The sequence below is a fragment of the Acanthaster planci genome, linkage group LG08, assembly GCF_054643075.1.
Source record: "Acanthaster planci isolate LZ-2023a linkage group LG08, COTS_SCS, whole genome shotgun sequence".
In the NCBI taxonomy this organism is placed as follows: Eukaryota; Metazoa; Echinodermata; class Asteroidea; order Valvatida; family Acanthasteridae; genus Acanthaster; species Acanthaster planci.
In genome coordinates, this window is record NC_141784.1 from 11,873,025 (window position 1) to 11,893,200 (window position 20,176).

General features: G+C 41.4%; 2 protein-coding genes across 3 annotated transcripts in view; both read right to left on the reverse strand.

Annotated features, from left to right (window-relative positions):
- Window positions 1-8,113, reverse strand: part of LOC110984176 (uncharacterized) — a 37,376-nt gene extending 29,263 nt beyond the window's left edge. For both annotated transcript variants that reach the window (XM_022244069.2, XM_022244072.2), the window contains exons 1-2: window positions 5,873-8,113; window positions 4,934-5,258 (exon numbers count right to left, since the gene is read on the reverse strand). In XM_022244069.2, coding sequence (XP_022099761.1) covers window positions 4,934-4,971 — 38 coding nt within the window. In that variant the 5' untranslated portion in view covers window positions 4,972-5,258; window positions 5,873-8,113. The remainder of the gene's footprint in view (window positions 1-4,933; window positions 5,259-5,872) is intronic.
- A 146-nt stretch (window positions 8,114-8,259) lies between these two features.
- LOC110984212 (STE20-related kinase adapter protein alpha-like) lies at window positions 8,260-19,952 on the reverse strand. The gene is made up of 10 exons (XM_022244155.2): window positions 19,784-19,952; window positions 18,907-19,020; window positions 17,987-18,105; window positions 17,630-17,738; window positions 16,212-16,335; window positions 15,220-15,391; window positions 14,442-14,546; window positions 13,886-14,106; window positions 12,864-12,991; window positions 8,260-11,695 (listed from the first exon to the last, which is right to left on the reverse strand). The coding sequence occupies exons 2-10, from the start codon at window positions 18,962-18,964 to the stop codon at window positions 11,616-11,618; spliced, it is 1,116 nt and encodes a 371-aa protein (XP_022099847.2). The 5' UTR covers window positions 18,965-19,020; window positions 19,784-19,952; the 3' UTR covers window positions 8,260-11,615.
- Window positions 19,953-20,176: the final 224 nt, after the last annotated feature.

Below are 20,176 nucleotides of genomic sequence, written 5' to 3' on the forward strand. Positions count from 1 at the left end.
CTAAATGCTATGGTTTTAGTGTGCATGTATGCACATGTACGGTAGATGCATTCTCTTGTTACCAGACAATTTGTGCCAACACAGACTTTCTGTATACATATTAGCCATTATAATGTATATTACTTGAAGCGCACATGTATTCTAATCTTGTAGAATTACTGGTGAGAATCACTTCCCCCAAAACATTAAACATACTGGTAGAATCTACAATAAACTTGATGAAGCTAATACATGTGCATGTACATAAAAGTACTCTCTTGGCACTTGGTAACCACATACTTTTCATCTGGCCTAGGCTCACCACAAGAGGGGGCTGTAGTACAGGTTTCAGTAGCATGATCTGCAGCCCTTCGATTGCTTAAATTACTCATTTTCTCAGTACATGTACATGTAACTTGGAAAAAGTTATTGCACATGAAAAGCCTACGCCAACAACTTAGCACCCAAACTTAAAAAAAAACACCACCAAAACTGACCAAATCGGCTAAAGTGAATGTCCCCCCCCTCCAATTTACTTGACTTTTGATTCTTTTTTTCTGAGGGATCTCCTTAAACTAGTTTTCATGTGGTCGCGGTGACTGCTCAAAGCAAGCAAGATCTAAAGACACAGAAATGCAGTGATGCAGGAAAGACAGTGCTAGTGTGTGATGCCTTTCAAGGAAAAAACTGAAAACAGCTGTCATCTGGCACTAAAATAAATTTCAGTGTGAAATGCCTTTTCCAGGTGGTTAGACTATTTCTTGAAGTCAAACCCGTACTCCAATTGGATGACTGTTATTTATTGTCAGCTATATGTATGATGTTGACAATGTGGCTGTTCATTTCTTAATCACAGAGAAAAAAATGGGCCAAGTGCGTGGTACACAAGTGAGATGGGCATAACTGCACATGTACATGTGTAAGGTACAATGTACTGTACATGTACTGGCAGTCATGAACAAATGTATGTACATACATACATGTACATGTGGTGGATGCTGACTAACAAAATCTGGGCTAACAGTTACAGTAGGTTGGCAAAAGTACATGTAACTGGGAGTAGGCAAAGCAAAATTGACTTAAGCATTTATTATTACTGGAATGTTTAAATATGAACCATCCTTCCAGCAGGCAACACATTTCAGGCATGCAGTAAAGTTTACATCAGTGCAGTCAAGATTCAACAATGTACATGTCTCCAGATTAGTTTACCAAAAATTCAAACATTCAAATAAATTTCAATTTTTTTCAAAGTCTTGTTGTCTTTAATTTCTGTTTCAAGGTGAATGTGAATTTTTAAAAAGTGTCTCACATGCGTGCATTTGAGTGCCAAGAAACATCCAAAGTACTTCTACTGTCCAGCCCTGCAGGTTTTATCATTTTAACTGAGTATGTTTAATATGTTTGTCCTTAATTTCACATCTTTGGCCTTGGGAGCAACTCCACCCCCCCCATGAGAAATTGTTTATTATGAATCCAACAAATGGCCTGTCCAGTTTGAGGGTTTTAGCCCGAACACAAAGATCCCCAAAATGCCACACAAAAAAGCTGTCACAGTATGATGAAAATATACCCTGCTTCATTTAATGCCTAGTTTCTCAGGAGGATCGAGTAAGGCTGAAGGGGAGGGGGGCTTTTCCCCTTGCTTTTCATCCCTGGCCTTGGCGGGGCACGTTGCCTTGGATGGCCTTGAAGAAGGTGGGTGGGTGGAAGCTGATGCATTAATTAGTGGGAGGGGACAGGCTTCAGAGTCGCATCAAAAGCCGCTATATTAACGAGTTCCAGTTTCAGTGGGTGGGTGGAGGTTAAACGGGAGAAGGATAATTGTATCTGACTCGAGATGAGTGGTGAACAGGCAGCAGCCAAATGGAGCAAATAAATAATGGGGCTTGAGGGGGTCATCTGAAAGGAAGCACGTACAGGTTCTGAATGCAGAAGGGGTCTTGACGGTGCTTTAAAAAGTTGAAGTGAGTGGATATAAGGGCTGCAGTTAAACAGTCAGACGGCGCAACCTTGGGAGTTTGATAGAAGTGGGGGTGTGTTAAGTGGGGGAGAAGTGGTGAATAACATTCTCGTAGGATCAGCTGGTTAAGGGGTAGGTGGTTCACAACAAATTGTAGCCTTGAGTGTTTGACAAAGGCAGAGGCGGGCAAAGCATCCCTGGTGTTTTACAGGACTGGTCTGAATGACAAATTACTAGGTGTGACTGTGCAAGATGCATGGATGTACAAGTAAGTCCACGTACATGTACGCACATTCAAAGTACCAGAAACTTCCCTTTGCAAGGGAAGGATGACACCAGAAAAAATACATTAAAAGACTTGTGGGTGCAAACATGAACAAGCATGATACTCCTTGTGTGGATATACATGTACATGTAGTGAGAATGAAAGATGGGAACAAAGAACAGGCTCTGAAGATGTGTGGACTCGCACAGGTCCAGAAAATGTAAGCACAACATGCACGATATGGCTAAAACAATAACAATCCTGAATCTTTTTGGCCTGTTAAGAGAGATTCCGAATCTAGAAAACATTGCAACCTTTGTTTGGGGGAGGGAGTGAAAACCGCTGGAAGCAGGTAACTAGTGAGCTCTAATAGTCAGAACTCCACAAGATTTTGTGCAACCACACAATTTCACAAAAAGATGACACAGCAATCCACTTACCTGGTCACGTTCCCAATGCTCACTTGTGAAAAAGGAAGGGGGTTTGGGGAATAAAGTAAAGGTTCATCCCCAGTAATTGCTGTCCACCCTAATTATCAAGGACACTCCTTTTCAACTGGGGCAGGAGCGAGGCAGCTCGCACCCATTACGAGTCTTTCAGGAAGGCAAGAATAGGTGTAACCCCTGACAATAGCAAGAGGCACCTTCTTGACAACAATGGCACGTCACATCCCCTGAACGCAGCTCCCCAAACATAACTCAGGAGATTTTGTGTTTCAGGGGGCAAGCATAGAAGCCTGGTCTGACCTTGGGGTGGGACAATGTACATGTAGTTTTCTTGCCTCTGCATGCCTCTCCATACTAACTGAGCACTATATATGTACAGTGTGCATGTAGGTCTAAATTCATTTGGTACATGGATTGTCATATGGTGATGCAGTACGACCATGAGATGACAGCACCCTTTAATGCTACCCATGCAAATATGGGTGTTATAATTACATGTAGTTGAAGTCACTACAGGACCCCCAAATCATCATTTTTTAATATACGATCGAGCGAGTAGGACTACTAATGCTCAATCATATCTAAATACCACATCAAAAAGGAGTTTGGTCCTGGTTACTCTGACTACAATGTACATGTATGTACCAGTACATGTACACACAAGTGTGTACTTGCCTGCAACTGGGGACCCCCTGTTGTTCCTCTTTTGTTTGTACTCTAACTTTTTTAGAAGACCACCCATATGTTTTGTACACAGTTGTCAATCCGGGACTTTCCATCAATTGGGGATCTTCTTGCCCTCTATTGTTCAGGGTCCCCAATTGAATGCAGAAAGAAACCCATTTACACATGGATACATACAAGTACATAAGCACGTGTACTAGGCAGTGTTGCAGAACTAGAGTCCAATTTTTAACCAAATCAGACTGCGTTTCTTGGACTCAGACATGGGCCAAAAGACTCCAGGATTCGGCCCGAGTCTGGCACGAGTCCACCAAACAAGCACAGTAACTGTTTTATCGTCAAACCCTTTAAGGGTTTTAGGGATAAAAAAACAAGCCCAAAAAGCCAAAAAAAGAAAAAGAAAAAAGAAAACACATTAAATAAGCAAACAACTCTTCACTCGGAATTTGCCCCCTTACTGCAAAGTGTTGGATTACAACCTTCTTGGCAAAAGTGACCTTCGTGTAGGGTTAATTACTCGCATGCACCTAACTATCGAATTCTCAAGTTGTGCTTGATTTACAGCTTGAATACTGTATGTTCTAAGGGAAGTTTAAAAAGTAAAGCATACAGATAAATGTGGGTTTGCATGAATGAATGTGAAATGATATAAAATCAAATCATCCACTCCTACACAATGCAGTCCAATCATGGAGGAATAAGAACACAGTGGCCTTTTCCATCAGATGCACATGTACATGTGCAATGCTTGCACTGTACATGTGTGTATATGTACATACATGTACATGCACATACATTGTCTGTTCACTACGATATACAAAGGCCTTTTTGCAGTTGTCATTTTTCCAAACCACCAAATGCTCATACCTTTCTAATCTGCTAAGAACATTACGCAAATCAGGGAGTGTAACATTTAGAAAAAGCAATTTGTTATAAACATGCAAAAACAACTTGACGTCTCTTAACTGAGGGATCATTTTGATGCCACACAATTCTACCGGTAGCTACCGGTGCACTGTTGGAAATCTGAAAGTGTCCATTCTGCTAAGTACATCGTACGTGTTTTATCACATACTGTAAAATGAAATTGGACGACTGAGAATTCTGGTCAATAAGCAGATGTACCAGAATTTAATCCTTATGATTTGCTGGATTTTGAAGTCTAATGGTATTTTTGACTTCAAGGACCTATGGACAATTGGCATTGTTGAGCTTATGTACTTTTGCTGAATTCAAAAGATTATGTGTCCTTTAAGTACAAGTGTGCTAATTCCCACCGTACCAGCACGTGTAGATAAACCATGAACAAGGGAAAAAACAAGCTTACAATGTACACGGAGTATTCAACTGCACCTTACAGAATCAAATTCCTCAGGTAAAATACCCAAGCCAGGCGAGACAAAATATCTACAGGTAGGTTTCAGACTTTTTAATTTATATCAACTGTCTTCCCAACTCTTAAACTGAACATATCTTACGTCTTCTTTCCATGGATTTCCTCAGACCTGCAAGAAACGTGCGCAGATCCATGAGTATTTCTGTAAGAGTTTAATTAGCACAAATAAATGTGTACGAACAGAAAGAGGTATTTCTTACCTTATTGCCGAGCAGTACTGAGTCCTGGCAAAATGCATGATGTCTACAGAACAGTCAGCAGTGAAAATAGGTCATGTTGAACAATACTTGCTGGAGCTGTTGCAAGCACCGAGGGCAAGCCCTGGCAAGTGCCAGAGAACCGGGTCTTTGAACGTGATCCAGTGAAGGTCGCCGACAAGGTAAGGCCAACAGGCAAATCCAAGGGCTGCAGATCAGTGAACTGACTGGCCGGCTGGTGTCTGTGTGTGTGAGGTCACCAGGCATTCTATATTACACGCTTGGGGGACATCACAGGACAGGTCGGCAAGGCTGTGTGAAACAAGGGCTTGCACCACAGAGTGGAGAAAGAAAAGAGAAAGAACCATGCCAATTACTTATAAGATGTGTGTCCCATGAATGGCCAAGCTAATTAAAACTGGCGAAGGCTGAGGACCAACCATTAGGCCTGCGGCAGAATACTACCTCCAAGGCAAAGTCATCCTTGGTGTTTGCATTATCACCCTAATCACAGTTGGAATTCCATTAGAGCAAAGAGAAGAAGCAACTTATAATAAAAGGTTTATGATCTACAAGCACATGTACACATGAAGGTGTATTTACTTGTAAGGTGTACGAACACTGTACCCAGCACACACAGCCTCACTTTGCATATAATATAGAAGAGGCAGAGCAAAGAGGGTTTTTTGGGGAGGGGGAATCTACAAATCTCTGATGAACTGGCTGTGCCATGACCAATGGCATAACATACAGCTCCGTATTTGTACATGTACATCATGACCTTGTTTATTTGTGACAATATACGGGTACATACATGTACGGCATATGCACAATATTTGGGAACAAAACATTATCCACTGAGAAGTTGGTAATGAGGTGCTTTCATGGTAGATTTATAAACACACTGAACATTTATAAAAATAGAGAAATAACAAAGCTCACCTTTTCTTGAACCGTTAGTTGTGTCCCCTTACACAAAACTACATCCGGTGACATACAGTAGTGACATCAAAGGCTGGTCTTCAGATACCACAGACAGGTTTGGTGGTTGCTGTGGTAACCACTTCCACTGTAGCTGCAACCTTCCATGTGTCCCCAAGGTTCCAATCCATCACGATGCACATGAACAGGCCCGCTTTGAGTTTGGACATTGTAGGATCTCTCCGTTGGTAAAACAGTAAACACCATGACTTCTTCCAGTCAGCTGACTGACAAAGCTATGCGCCAATTCTTCAGGGTCTCCGAACTCTCAACAATTTTGTAGTGCTATGGTGGTACACGGGAATACTGAAGGGAGTTCTGTTTCTCTCTCAAGAACACAGTGTGTAGTTGCAAAATTCTTCACACATACAGCTACAGCACACATCCTTCAAGATGACAATCTGTGTGCAGTCTTGATACCTCCTCTTGGTTTGATGAGCCATGGTGCTAGACATCTCGAAAGTTCTCCTTTTCAACTTCCCACTGCAATCTCACCAGCCTAAACCCCAACCTCTCAATATTTTTCCCCAAAACAAATCCAAAGGAAAACAAAACTAAACAAAAACCAACTAAAACAAAACAACAAAAGCACTTTTCGTTTTGAGTTTAAAAACCAAAAAGCTGAAACGTAAAACCCAAACCCAACCCCATCCAATCCCACCGCACCACACCGTACCGCACTGCACCGCATCGCAGAGAGCATTGATGTCATAAAAATCAATAACAGCAAATAGGCCAAAAGCCTCCTCGAAAAGTTTCCTATTACCATACATATGAAATGATTCCAGTGCAGTACATGGTAGACTTATAAGAATTCACAACAGGGTTTGCCACGGGGTCCATGGAGGCCACTTGTTGAGTACACAATGTGTTGTCTTTGCTTAAGTCAACTTCTTACATACAGGCACATCATCCTGAAAGTGTGTCACCAGGCAATTTTGATTCCCTATTGAGAGCGCTAGAGCGGAACCACATAAATTTAGATTCCTGTGAAAGCCTGTTAAATAAACATCCAAAGTCATGCATAAATCTCTGCAAAATAATGAGTAAGTCTTTGCCATCAAGTTCCAATTCAATCATTGGTATCAACTGTTCCCTATAAAATAATGCAGGTGGAGCAGGCTTTCCACTACAGCTTTTTTGTCGTTCAAGTCACTATTTCAATAAGCTAAATGCTCACCATAACTACATGTACATGTACATGTGTACATATAAAGTATTTGGGCAGGAGTACTGTATTTGTAAATCACATGGGATGAGGCTCACTATTTCAGAATTTTGAAAATAATCCTCCTGCAGTTTTTTGCATGCATACACTATGGTACATATGCTACTGTATGAGGGTTTGAATAAGAGCACTGAAGCAATGTGGATGTATAATGTACATGTAGAGTATGAATGACTAAAATGTTCTGCTGTCATAAAGAGTGTATACAGACAAATTTACCAAAAACCTGCATTAGAGAAACAATAGACTTCTCTTCCAGACATAAACCTTCAATTTGGATCTACTATTTGTATACTACAGTCTTTGCAGGTGTACACGTTTGGTCTATGGAAAAGTGTCTGTGGTAGGTCAGCCAGTTGATTCTTGCACTTAAGTGCAGGCACAGAGCACGGATCATTCCCAAGTGAAAATTACTCTAATTGAAAACGTCAAAGCCAAACTTTCCACTCACTGCAGAATGTTTTTTTGATGGACATATTTGCCCGAAGCAGTGAAAACACAAAACACATTAGAAATCTTCAAGCCTTCCCACTTAAGGACATGGACCCGAAAGTTACGTCCCAAGTGGGAATGATGACCGACGGAAATGCTAGACAGTGGCATTCAGTTGAGCTGTGGCCAGGAAAGCTCGCCTAACAAGTGTACCTGGCTCCACAAAAATCCCAGGAGTCCAAGACAGTAAGACTTTCATCAGATGGAAAGATGAGGAAGCAATAAAAGACTCTCAGTCATAACAGTCCAAAGTTCTCCAACAATTTCCAGAGGTTTCAATGGACTTCTGCGCTGATCCCGATACATTTTGGAGGGCACTTGATTTAGTTTGGAAGATATTAGAATTGAGAGGTTTTTAAGTTTGAGATCTTTTTTTCCTTCATACACTGGGAATCTTCCTATGCCATATGAAAACCTAGCAAACTGCGCTTGCTCGGGGGGTGTTTCTTAAGTCTCCGGATTATTGAGAATTCTACCGGTACCTTGAAAGTGACATAACATATGACAAATGATGGATTATCACTTCTTTCATCAGAATAATAACCTGACAAAGGTTAGCAAAGGAGACTGACATGTCTGGACAAGAATGGCAGAGGGAGGGCGCTGTTCAAACGTAACACAGGACAACTTTTGAGCATGCACAGCACTTGTATTTCCAGTGAATGTTCCTGCAGTACAGTATTTACACAAAGTTTATCATGGCTATTCTCTCTGTACAATGCACTGTGCTTTACACGTGAATAGTTTTACATGTATAGCTTTTACAATGTACAAACTACACATTTCCATGAATCATCTCAATATCAAGCATGTACAAATGTATACCTTATAATACAAAAACATGTACATGTATGCTTTGCACGACTCCATCCTCTAAGGCATTGAATTTTGTTTAAAGAAAAAATATGGAAATAGCTATGCACAGGGAGCTGATGTATAGTAGCCTTGTCATTTCTGTACAAAAACACCACCAAGCATTTTCAAGTTAGTCTCTTATTGAGATTGTGCCCCTTCACACCATAAAGACAAATTCCATCCTTTTTCTTATTGAACATTACTGTCTTCACATTACCAAACTGAACACTTACAGTTATCTCCAAAACTCATTTGTAAAGTTCAATTTAAAGCAAACTACTGAAAAGTGAACTCATAAATACCTGGTACAGTTTTTCTATTATTATTGGTCGAAACACGTCACGTGACCGTGTATAAAAATTTGATAATACCCACTGCGAAGCGATAATGCCCGCTGCATAAATCCTGCACTCGCCCATGGATGGCGGACAGTTTAATAAGGTCTGATTGGTCAAGAGTCTGTGTGCAGGCGTCGAGCCATGTGCGTACCAAGTTCAATGAAGGGGATTCTACTGGACAACTCTCAAAAGGAATATCCCATAAAATGGACGGGGGTGTTCAGGAAACTAAAATTAAAACTTTAGAACCAAATCGTTGGAAATCCATGTTGACTTCTTTTGACTCTCTGAATAAAAAGGTATTTATGAATAGGAATAAATGTGTGCTTGGCCAGTCTAAAACTAATGTTTCAGACCGGCCAACCACATACTTATTTCCTTATTAACAAGTACAAGAAGTTCAGAAGGGGTGAAATTGATCAGTGTGACAAATTTCAAGAACAGGAGCTCTGGAGCTGTAATATGTTTTCTACATGCACAACAACCAAGGACATGTGACCTGTCATTTTCAAAAATTGAGATAATGCAGTATACAGGCTTTTTCAATTCTGCAGAAAAAGAGCTTTCCAATAGTATGTACATGTGCATTATGGAGTATAAAGGCGACAGTGTGCATTATTCTGGCAGCTTTGCATCTTTGTTTCTGACACTGTTTCAACCTTTCAGCCCAGATACAAATAAGGCTATTGTCAATCAAAATTTGTGGAAAAAAATGAATTTTTTTAATGTAGGATCCAGCGAAAAATTTAAATTTAATACGAGACAGGTTACTATTTCCAAAAATTACAAACCCCAAATTGACCTCCACTTCAATATTTGACTTTGAACTGTCAAAATAGGAAAGAGCGGAATGCAACTTTAAGTTCATTTTGTCGTGACGGGTCACATACATATATCTACTTATTCTAAACCATGCATTTACTGTATGTGATAAGGAATATGTAAACAAAAAGTTCAGCTACCTCCATCAGGAAGAAAGAATGAAAAAAAGTGTTTTAAATGCTTCTGGGATGAATTGATACCTTGGGCATAAATGCAATGTATTACAATAAGACATAGTCCAACCTTTGCTGGTAGTTTGCAATGTACAGTAAACTCTGGCTAAGTTGGCACCCTCGGGACCCCAAAATTTGACGACCTACACAAAGAGCGACTTCTACTTTAAGTTGTCACTTTGCTGACTTATTACATGAAATGATGACCTACATGTGTGCATAGTTATGTAAATGTACATACAGTGTACCAGTATATGTGATTGGGTTGCAGGGCTCAAAATATCTTCTGGTAGTCCACGCATGGAGGATGGAATAGATGCAATGAAAACATGTACATGTAACACGGTTTAAATGCTCAAACGTTTTGACACATGGATTGGATTTGTGAAGCACAGCAGTCCATCATTGCAAACGGAGTATATGCATGCATACATACATACATACATGTACATGAACCAGTAAATGCGGAATTTGCCAGGCGACAGCACAGCAAAACATCGTGCTCCACTGAACCACTGCTAATACCTGCACTAAACCTTCAAAATATGTGAAAGCAGAAAATACACATGTACAGAAAGGGAAATCTAGTTCTGTAAACTGACTCGTTCACTGAAGTACTTCAGAAGTTTTGATCGCTTGGTGTTTTCGGAGTGTCGAAGTTTGAAATGTACCAGTACTTCGAGTTGTCACGGAGATCACTGGCTCCCGACCATTCTATACCATTCTTGCTATTTTTGGCGGTAGAAACCTGTGTGCCATACATCTCGCGCGCTTCCACCACATTGCGCTCGCAGTGCAACTTGTCTCATGCTTGGGCCGATGGAAAGCAGAAATTATCAATTTTGACTCCACCTACATGTACCCTCGTTTATACGTATTTTTTTGGCAGGAAAAATCCATACAATTTTACATGGCAAGTACATGTGATATCCTCAAGATGTACACGTGTTGGCAGAGAAAGGTCTGGGATCCGTCCATGATAGCAGTGCAAGCACTGCAATGTTGGGACATATCCTAACTGTTAAGCTACATAAACACCGAGCAGCCATCACGGACCGTAACAATAAACGGATGTTGCCATGTGACTTTTCACTGACACTGCTTGCCAACCGCAGCACGGAAGTCAATGCCAATGCTGGATTTTTTAAATGCCGACTTACATGTACACAAAGGAATTTGTTGTGCTGTTTGTGAAAACGGGACCGAGAGTAATATGCCGACTTAGGTGAAATGACAACTCATAAAAGCCAACTTAGAAACAAAAATTCTAATGGACAGGCATTTGAGACAATCTGGCCTATTGTAAGACTGCCGACTTGAGCGATTTGCCGAGTTGTACCATGTCGACTTAGCCGGAGTTTACTGTAATTACCCTTCTTCTACTCTGTCAACATATTGAGTACACGTACACATACTCATAAGTGTAAAGCAACCAACAATTTATGTACACGAAGGTGAATGCTGAATGCACTGTCTTGGAGTTCTACATGTTGGGAATATGCGCTATTTACATGTACAAAGTCATTGCACACTTCTCACAATCCAAAATACGGTGGCCTGCAGTATCCACATGTGTACACATCTATAGAGCAGTAAAAACCAATGCACTGAATGGGTAGTCTGTCTCTCCTACATGCTTAGTTGACACCTCGGTGGATGTGAATTCCTTCACGTACATGCACGTCGTGTCCAACACAAACAGCAACAGGTACTTGCAGGATGTTGCTCCAAATACAAGTATGGAAAATGACATCCTTGTCAAGTCCAACAACGTAAAGGATAGCTGGTGTTGCCTTTTAATCAAAGACCCAACTCTCGCCCATGTCCATGCACTTGAACTTCTCCACCAGGTCCCCGTCGTGCCCTTCCACAGCTCCTGAAACATGGCATTAACCCGACTGCAATATTTCAGCACTTCCCGTACAAGGAAATCCGGGGAATCACCGTCACACAGTGTTACAAATTCAGTGTTACAAATGTGCAATTCAGAGTAAATCTAAGTTTTTTTTGAAGTGAAAGAAGCTTGAAGATAGGGTAGAAACAAATTATGACCAATGTAAGTAATTGTACGTGTGGGAGCAACTTCACAGAGAATAACTTCAAGTATATAGAGCAATGCAATAGCTGCACTCATCTTCATGATGGTAATCAGAAACCAAACTATTGTATACCTGAAGACGTCTTGTTTGAGGTCAAGCTACACATAAATGTACATGTTCTTTGACAATTCAAATCTACACAAAAGTAAACCCATCATGTAAACACATGTATACATGGGAGATTGATCAATCACATAAGAGGTAGACAAAATTCATCACTGCCCAGTTGTACGTCACAGTACATCGTAAGTCAATTACAGTTTCTCATTACATCACAAGCAATCTATATGGGCTTGTATGACATTGCCACAGAACAGAGGGAAAATCTGTTGCTCAAATCCTGCTCTTAACATGAGTGGGTGTGCTTAGTTACACACATGTGCAGAAAGAATACAATGAAACATGGTGCCTTGTCCTATGAGGTTCACCATTGCAGACGGTCACCAACAACATCCCCATTTAAAGTTTTCTATACTGGCATTTGAAGGTAAGCCAAATTTTAAGTTTCATAAAAGAAGAAATGAGGTTTAAGGGTTCCCACAGAAATCTGAAAACCATATTCCAGGACTTTTCAAGGACTGTCCGACAACAAACAATGATAACTGCTATAACATAAACACCATTTTGCAGGAGGATGTCAGTTGGTATTATGTTCGTATTATGAAGTGGAAGACTGCCATAGCCACTACTACAGAATGATAAGGACAGCATGTAAATTTATTGTTATTTCATAATCACATCATAACAACCCATCAAAAGTAACCTTTGGACGATCTTGATTTCCATGACTTTTCCGTGACCCTTTTTCCTTTCACGACAGGATTCCAGAACATCCCATGTTTGGTTGCAAAATTTTCCATGACGTTTCCAACACTTTCCGGTACACTGTTTTTCCTAGGATTTTCATGATTTCCATGAACGTGGGAACCCTGGGTTTGGACCTACCTTGCTCTTCCTCTGCCTGCATTTCGGTGAGCGACGTCAGGGACTGCAGGAAGGGGGCTAAGGCCTCGCTGGTTCGTTTCTTGACTTGCTTGAGGAAGGGGTGGTTCAGCAGTGCAGAAGCGCTGGGCCTGCCATGCAAAATGTTCCGGCACAGCTGACATCGCAACTTAGGCTGTGTGTTACCGGTCTAGCGTCTCCCCCCCCCCCCACCCCACTGTGCTTCCACGCAGGTCCCCCAGTTTGCATTCATAGTCTGGATGCACTCTGGACTTTGTGCAAAACTGTAAACAGATCCTAGCTGTCCCTTGCCCGCGTGTCTGATTTGAACTTACAGGGAACAAAGTATGCTTGACTGAGTTTCATCTCTAAATGTGCACATCTGCACAGCTGAAATTTGCACTCAAGTGAGTCTCCAATGCCTTTTTCCTGTCACAGTTGCAAGGCACCTATGCATGGAGTCCCTAAGTAATCTTTGTGTAAAATTATAATTCCTGTGTTATAGTTTATAGCAGTTCAAAGATGGATTTAGGTAATGTAACTCAAGCACTTACTTGTGCGGTTGTGAACATCAAACAAGACGGGTGTACACCCTGCACGTAATGTTTCCAATGGTCACCAGTACACATGCAGGTCATATAGACCTTTTCTCCCATGTGACCATGTGCGCAGTAGGAATAAAATGAGACCCCCTCAGAACAGTGACAAACACATGCAAGGCCATGATTCAAACCATTTGTCAGATCACAGGTTCATCATAAACTCATAGTACTGATTATCATGCAAGGTAGACACTTCCTCAAGTATTCCAGAACGAACTTAGCACGTTTACCATTTCCTGATAAGATTCTATGGAAAAGTCTCCATAGGTAATAAAGGAATGAGCAAATGATTTATTTTTCATATCCCAAATATCCACACTGCAGGGGCTTGCAGGGTGGAGTGCTGGCATGGAGTGAATATAATAATAAGCTTGACAATCCTATTCTAAAGAGGTGGTGTCTGGCAAAGATGTAATATCCCACCTGTCTGCCGGCTCTTGCCTCAAGCAGTCTTCGATGAACTGGTGGAACTGCGGCGAAAAGAGCCTGGTGAAGGGGTTCTGGTCTGACTGCTTGTGCCCCGATGCTTCCCCGTCGTTGCTGATGCTGCCGGACACCGCCGACCCATCCTGGTGCACGTCGTTGAGTAATGTGGAGCTGTCCAGGAGCTTAGGCGTGGTGCCATTGATCTTTTCCAGCAGCATCTAGACAAGGAAGGACAAGACCCACAAAAATGTGAACTGCATTATAAGTTGACATCCACTTGTCAGTGGCGTGATACAACTGTGCTAATTTTGAAAAAAAGAAGTTGCTATGATGAGTTTTAAGCTACTTTTTTTCTTAAACTTCACTGGAGTGTGTTACATCCGTCTTTCCAAGATTTTAATTAATGACGAACGCTGTCATTTCAACAGTCAACAAAGTATGCATGTTACACCAAATTGATAAGAAAATGTGACTTCATACTTTATCAAGGAAATGGTAACCACCATGGGATGGGCACAATTTGATGTTATGTTTTATCTGCATTTGTCCTTACCTTCATAGGGACCATATCACAAAATGGCACACAGCCGTTGGCGAGTTCACAGGCCGTGATTCCAATACTGTAGATGTCTGACTTGGTGTCGTAGCCGAGAAGGTTCTGAAGGAATAAAGACAGTGAGAACAAACAAACGTCATTGTCACCAACCTGGCTCTTTGATACTGTGACTTTCTCATGGGGCACAAGTGAAGGTGCATCTACCCCGAGTTCAAGTGCACCCTCATCGGCAAAGTAATGACAGGCTGGTGGGAAGTTTTCAACTGGGTTCGAATATGCGCCCAGCACATGCATGAAGACCATACATTCCAACATAATCTGGGTGTGCATACTCACAACAGGCCCTGCGCCACACATGCATAAACCTGCATGTTTACAAAGTGAGTTCTCATCAAAAGAATCAAAGTTCCCCTGCATTAAAAAAAATACCCCCCCTTTCTGCTCAGAGCAGACAATGGCAGCACACTAGTTATGATAGTCAAAGTCAAGCCCTGCATGTGAGTAAGTCAGAGAGTCAGAGCACTGTGGAAACAGCCCTGAAAAACCACGAAAGACCAGAAAGCTCTCACCATTTGCCTAGTGGAGCACACCCACTTGTACGGTACAGCTCCTAATTTCCCAACAATTACAGGTTGAAATTTACAGATGCCGTGAAAAGTATATGTACATGTACTCTCTCTGTTGCAACACGCACTATTGCTCTTGTCCTCCAACATCTTGGAAAACCTCCAGGTGAATGTTGAAGGATGTGGAACGATTAGGGTTACACCCTCACCTGTTCCAAGACTTCCGGGGCCAGCCAAGGCAAGGTCTTGACAGCCTGCTTGGGGAAGTCGTGCACCGCCCTCAGCCACTTGCCATCTTTTATCATGCCGACAGCTGTGCGCAGGCCGGCCAGTGCCACTTTGCCGGCCTTGGACAGGAGGATGTGGCTGGCGTTCAGGCTCCTAGGTAAACCATGTCATACATATGCTTTTTAAAGGTTAGCAAACAGGCAGCCTTTCTCAACAAGGGCATGAATGTTTCTCGAAGACAGAGAACCACACTGGCAACCTGACCTCTTCCATAAAATTTCCATAAAAGACTTAATCTTTGGACACTTACAGTGTCATAAAAACGTCGAAGTATTTGCCAGCAGCTGAGGCTGCTCAGTTGTTCAATCAGAAATTGAATTGAGTTTGAATTTCAATTGAATAGGATGTTAACCCTTGTGAAGGGTTATACAAGAACAAAACGGAAAGTCAGACTGCCCAAACTATTCTGGAATCACCCTAATTTTCATTACCAACAAAATTATTGCAAAGTCCTGCTGAACAGGCTAAATTTACTGGGTAATTAACCATACACATATACTTACCCACACACAAATACACCTAATGATGTAGATAATCAAGCATATAAACGTACATGTACATATATGTATCGGTCAACCAATTAACGTGTTTGATAATCTACTCTTGCATATACACCTACGTTTATCCAATTGTTTAGATATTTCTTAAGTTATAAACAGGCTTGGATTTGTTAAGGCAACTTTTTAAACAACAACTTATTAAACTTTATAGTCATTAAAACCACTAAAACAACACTTTGAATGATATTACTATTTAAAATGTGAGGAAGGGTTCAATTTAAACTTCTGCATACTGTAATTAGCGCCTGAGTATTAGTTATTTGACAAAAATTTAATTCCACTGGTCCAACCCAGGGTTTCAGCACAAAACTTCACGCTGCTACAAGAGACCAGAGGATCTGTCCTCTGCTCACCTGTGGACATAGCCCATTCTGTGTATGTAGTCCAGTGCCATCAGTATGTCTCTAATGATGTGCGCGATGGCCATCTCTGGCATTCCATCAGGGAAAGTATGGTCCAGGATATCTCTCGCAGAGCCTTGTGTGAAGAAAATGGAAATGTATGCAAAACATCCTCTTTTGGCTGAGAGCTGTTGCTTCATTCACCTGGTTAGATCCTCCCATTTCTTTCTAATGCAACGGTGTTTCTTCTGCCAAATATATTTAGAACGGCTTTTTGGTAAATGAATAAAATCATAGGAGGGTTTTGAGTTCAGCAGCTCCAGCCGTTTAAAGGTGATTTCCATAAGTCCTGCCATTAACAAGAACCAGACATGTTTTTTGTATTGAGTAAAATACACAACGTGGAAAGATATTTTGCACTATCTTTACAAGTTATATGCCTGCTATAACAGAAGCTTATAAGTGAACAATCAATCATGTCTCAAGCCAAATTATATCACTTAAGCCCGTATCTCACTGGGCTGCGACATTCTGTGACTAGTTGGAGACACACAATTGCGAGAAAATCTGTGAATCTAGCAACAATTTTCATTTGGACCCACACTGGTTTTGCTCTCAGCAAAATTTCGGCAAGAATTCACCTGGGGTTCACACACCTCGTGTGACTGTAGCACAACATTTATGCCTGTCTCACACCTGGATTATCAGATTCCCATTTTTATCTTCAACCAATCAGAGTTTTGTTTCATAGGCCCACACCCCTCACAAAGTTGTCTCATGTTTCTCACACTTTCTGACTCATGGAAACTAAATTGAGAAGGGTTCCAGACACCTGCGGCGACTGTGACTATTTTGATAGAAGATCTGTTCCACAAATTGTTTCAATATGTTCAAAATTCCCGCGACATGAAAGCAAGACCCTGCAACTCAAGCGAAGAAACTGAGAACCCCCGCAAATATTTCAAGATGTTCTTGAAACTCTTTCAGGAATGCCTTTCCCAAATTGTTGCCAACAGTCGCAACTCAGTGAGATACAGGCTTTTTATTTGATTCACAAACTTCGGGTGATTTAATGATGGTCTTCCTGGCCTGTTTTTTCACTTTGATAGTTCCCTATATCCATCTGCATTTACCAAGACAGAAAATATGAGATCCAATCCATGCATAAAAAGCAGAACTTCTGAACTCTTTATAATACATAAGTACATGTATGACCCACATACATTTATATCCCATTTAGCTGACCAGTTACACTGGTTAAAAGTGATAGTATTTTTTATAGTGTATATGTCAAGAGCCCTTACAAGCCTCATGTGCACAAGAAACATTTGAATGTTGCCCAAACATACCTCCAGATTTGGCAGGAGTTATACATGAACATATAAGTGTACAGAAAAAATCATTCTCGATATAAAGCCGGCTAGCTTTACCTAGGTCCATGAGTGGCATGACAACCCATAACTCATTATCTGTGATGAACGCTTGGTGGAACGCCAAGATGTTCTCATGCTGCATCAGACGCATTAAGTAAAACTCTTGCTGGTGGTGAAAGACAACAACAAAAAAAGGATAAGCAATGTGAAACATTTTGCAATTTGGATTTGCCTTGGAAACTTTTATCAAGGGCTGTCAAGAGGGGCTTTACAATTGTGTGAAGGCATATCGAAGGGCAACTTGAGCAACTCTTGTCCAGTTCGCTCAAGTGAGTTAGCTTTTAACGTTAACCCCCTTACGGGCGTGTGCAAATTTGTATGAAAAGTGGATGATTTGGGGAGGTTAGGTTGTACCTGAAGGACTGAAAAACCCTCGTGGACAGCATCCAGGTTGGTTCTACTGACAGCCACAAAAGACTGAGACGGTAGGAACTTGGCTAGGTACACTGTGGCCGTCCCATCATAGGCTTGGCCTGCAAACAGGGAAAACGTGGCTGCTGGTCAATCTTGGCCAATGTCAGGCATCAAAGTTAGTAAAACAAATTTTCATGGTGGTATCTGCTCTGATTTGAAGCCCCCTCCCCTGCAAAGTACAGACAAGCTGGTGGGACTGCACATACATAAATGTTTGATGGAAATCAGTCGGGCATGCACAGCATGTCCTGCACCAAAAGGTGCAAGAGCCTACATGCCACCTCTTGTTCCAGCACAGACTGGATTGCATCTGATGGTACAAACTTAACACAGAATACAGATCACTGGACCACAGATGGTTTGACACTTAGATGTACATGTAAAATATTACACTTACGGCATGGAACGTGTTAACTGGGAGACATAAGAATTTCTACTGACTATAAAACATGGCATGCCAGCATTTGATGATCTCCCACCTGAAATACATACAATCTTCAACATCATGTTCATAACTCTTGTGAATGACAGCAAGACAAAGTTAGAAGGAACAATGCACATATATGACATAGGAGTTTAGTGCAAGTCTTACCGACAAAAACAACAAGAATGTTTTCTCATTGATTAGTGCAATGAGAGATTTGGTATTTGTACGTGTATGTGAACAATGAAGCCAAGCATATAATCAAATATCAATTTCAAATACATGGTTGCTGCATTAATTACACCAGAGCTTACCGGTATGAGCGTCGTGACTTCAAACAACACCGATCTCCATTGCAAGTTTGGCCAAGAATAGGGAATTTTTCTCAAAAATTTATCAGGAGCACACTTTTACATATCAAATTGTCTTCTCTTACCTACTGCTTTAAGCAGCTGGTACTGCTTAGGATCGAGCTCATAATCAGCCTTGGCCATGATTCCATGAATGAGTCACATGTTGATGAAGAACTGAAAATATTTCCGGGCAGTTCCTGCATGATGAAAGGTGCAATTCTTCATTGCTAATAGCAGCTGAATTGAAATAACAGATCTGTCAAAGTATGAGCCTTGAGCTGGACCAAGAGGGGGCGCAATTTTCTCAGCAATGGAGGTTCCTTTGGTCAGAACTGAACTTTGCTGGTTCACGAACGACTATGAAATGCATGCATTATGGTCGCATCACTGCCAAAAAATGAATGCTCCTGACTAGTTTGGCTGCTTTCAACATGTTCAGCCGACAAGGAGGTGCTTCCGCTCGAGGCAGACACTTTAACAAAAACGGTGGCTATATTTACCAAAGCCACAACTCAGTTCTCACAGGCTGCAATGTTACATCATTGCAGCACTGCAAAATGCCAAATTGCTAATCTACACTGTTGGTCACTTCGCCCACAACCACTCCCCCCATTTGGCACTTTGTTCATGCACCACGTTGCCCATTTGCCACTTTGCCCATTTACCACTTTGCCCGAATGCCACTTCACCCACACAAAATTCTGCGTGGTAATAATGTATGCCTTAATTTCACATGCAAGTACTAGTAGGCCGTGCCACACTAGTGGGGCTACCAAGTATTAGTACTACTGCTCTGATGCTCTAGATCTACATGTAGCCTACCGCCGAGTGGTAGGCCTACCTCTATTTCTAATTCTCTACGCACAAACAAAAACACTTCACGAAACTAGGGTTTCCAAAACTTAAAAGGGACTGAGTGGTAACGTTCCTCCTTATCAACATGATCAAAATGACTCTTACCTTTGTAAATTCGAGCTCACACAGCACAAGTGATGGCAAATGCAATTAACTTCATCAACTGCAGTGACGAACTCTAGACGATCGGGGTTTGGTTTTCACCAGATCCCGTCAATCAATTGCAAATACCGCAACATCCCCACGTACACGTACGTACATGTACATGTACGTCTGTCTGTACTACCAGTGTCTGTACTGTGGGTACCAGTCTTTTCTCGTTCTACAAATATAATGACGACGACGCTGAGCGCCCGCTAGAGTTTAAATTTACCAGGTTTAAGCGCCCCCCCCCCAAAGTAAATAAATGAAAGTGAAATAAAATAATAAGGGAAGAGGGGTTTTAAAAGACCAATAAAGTAAATCATGGAACACAGAAACCTTCCACCGGACAAATTA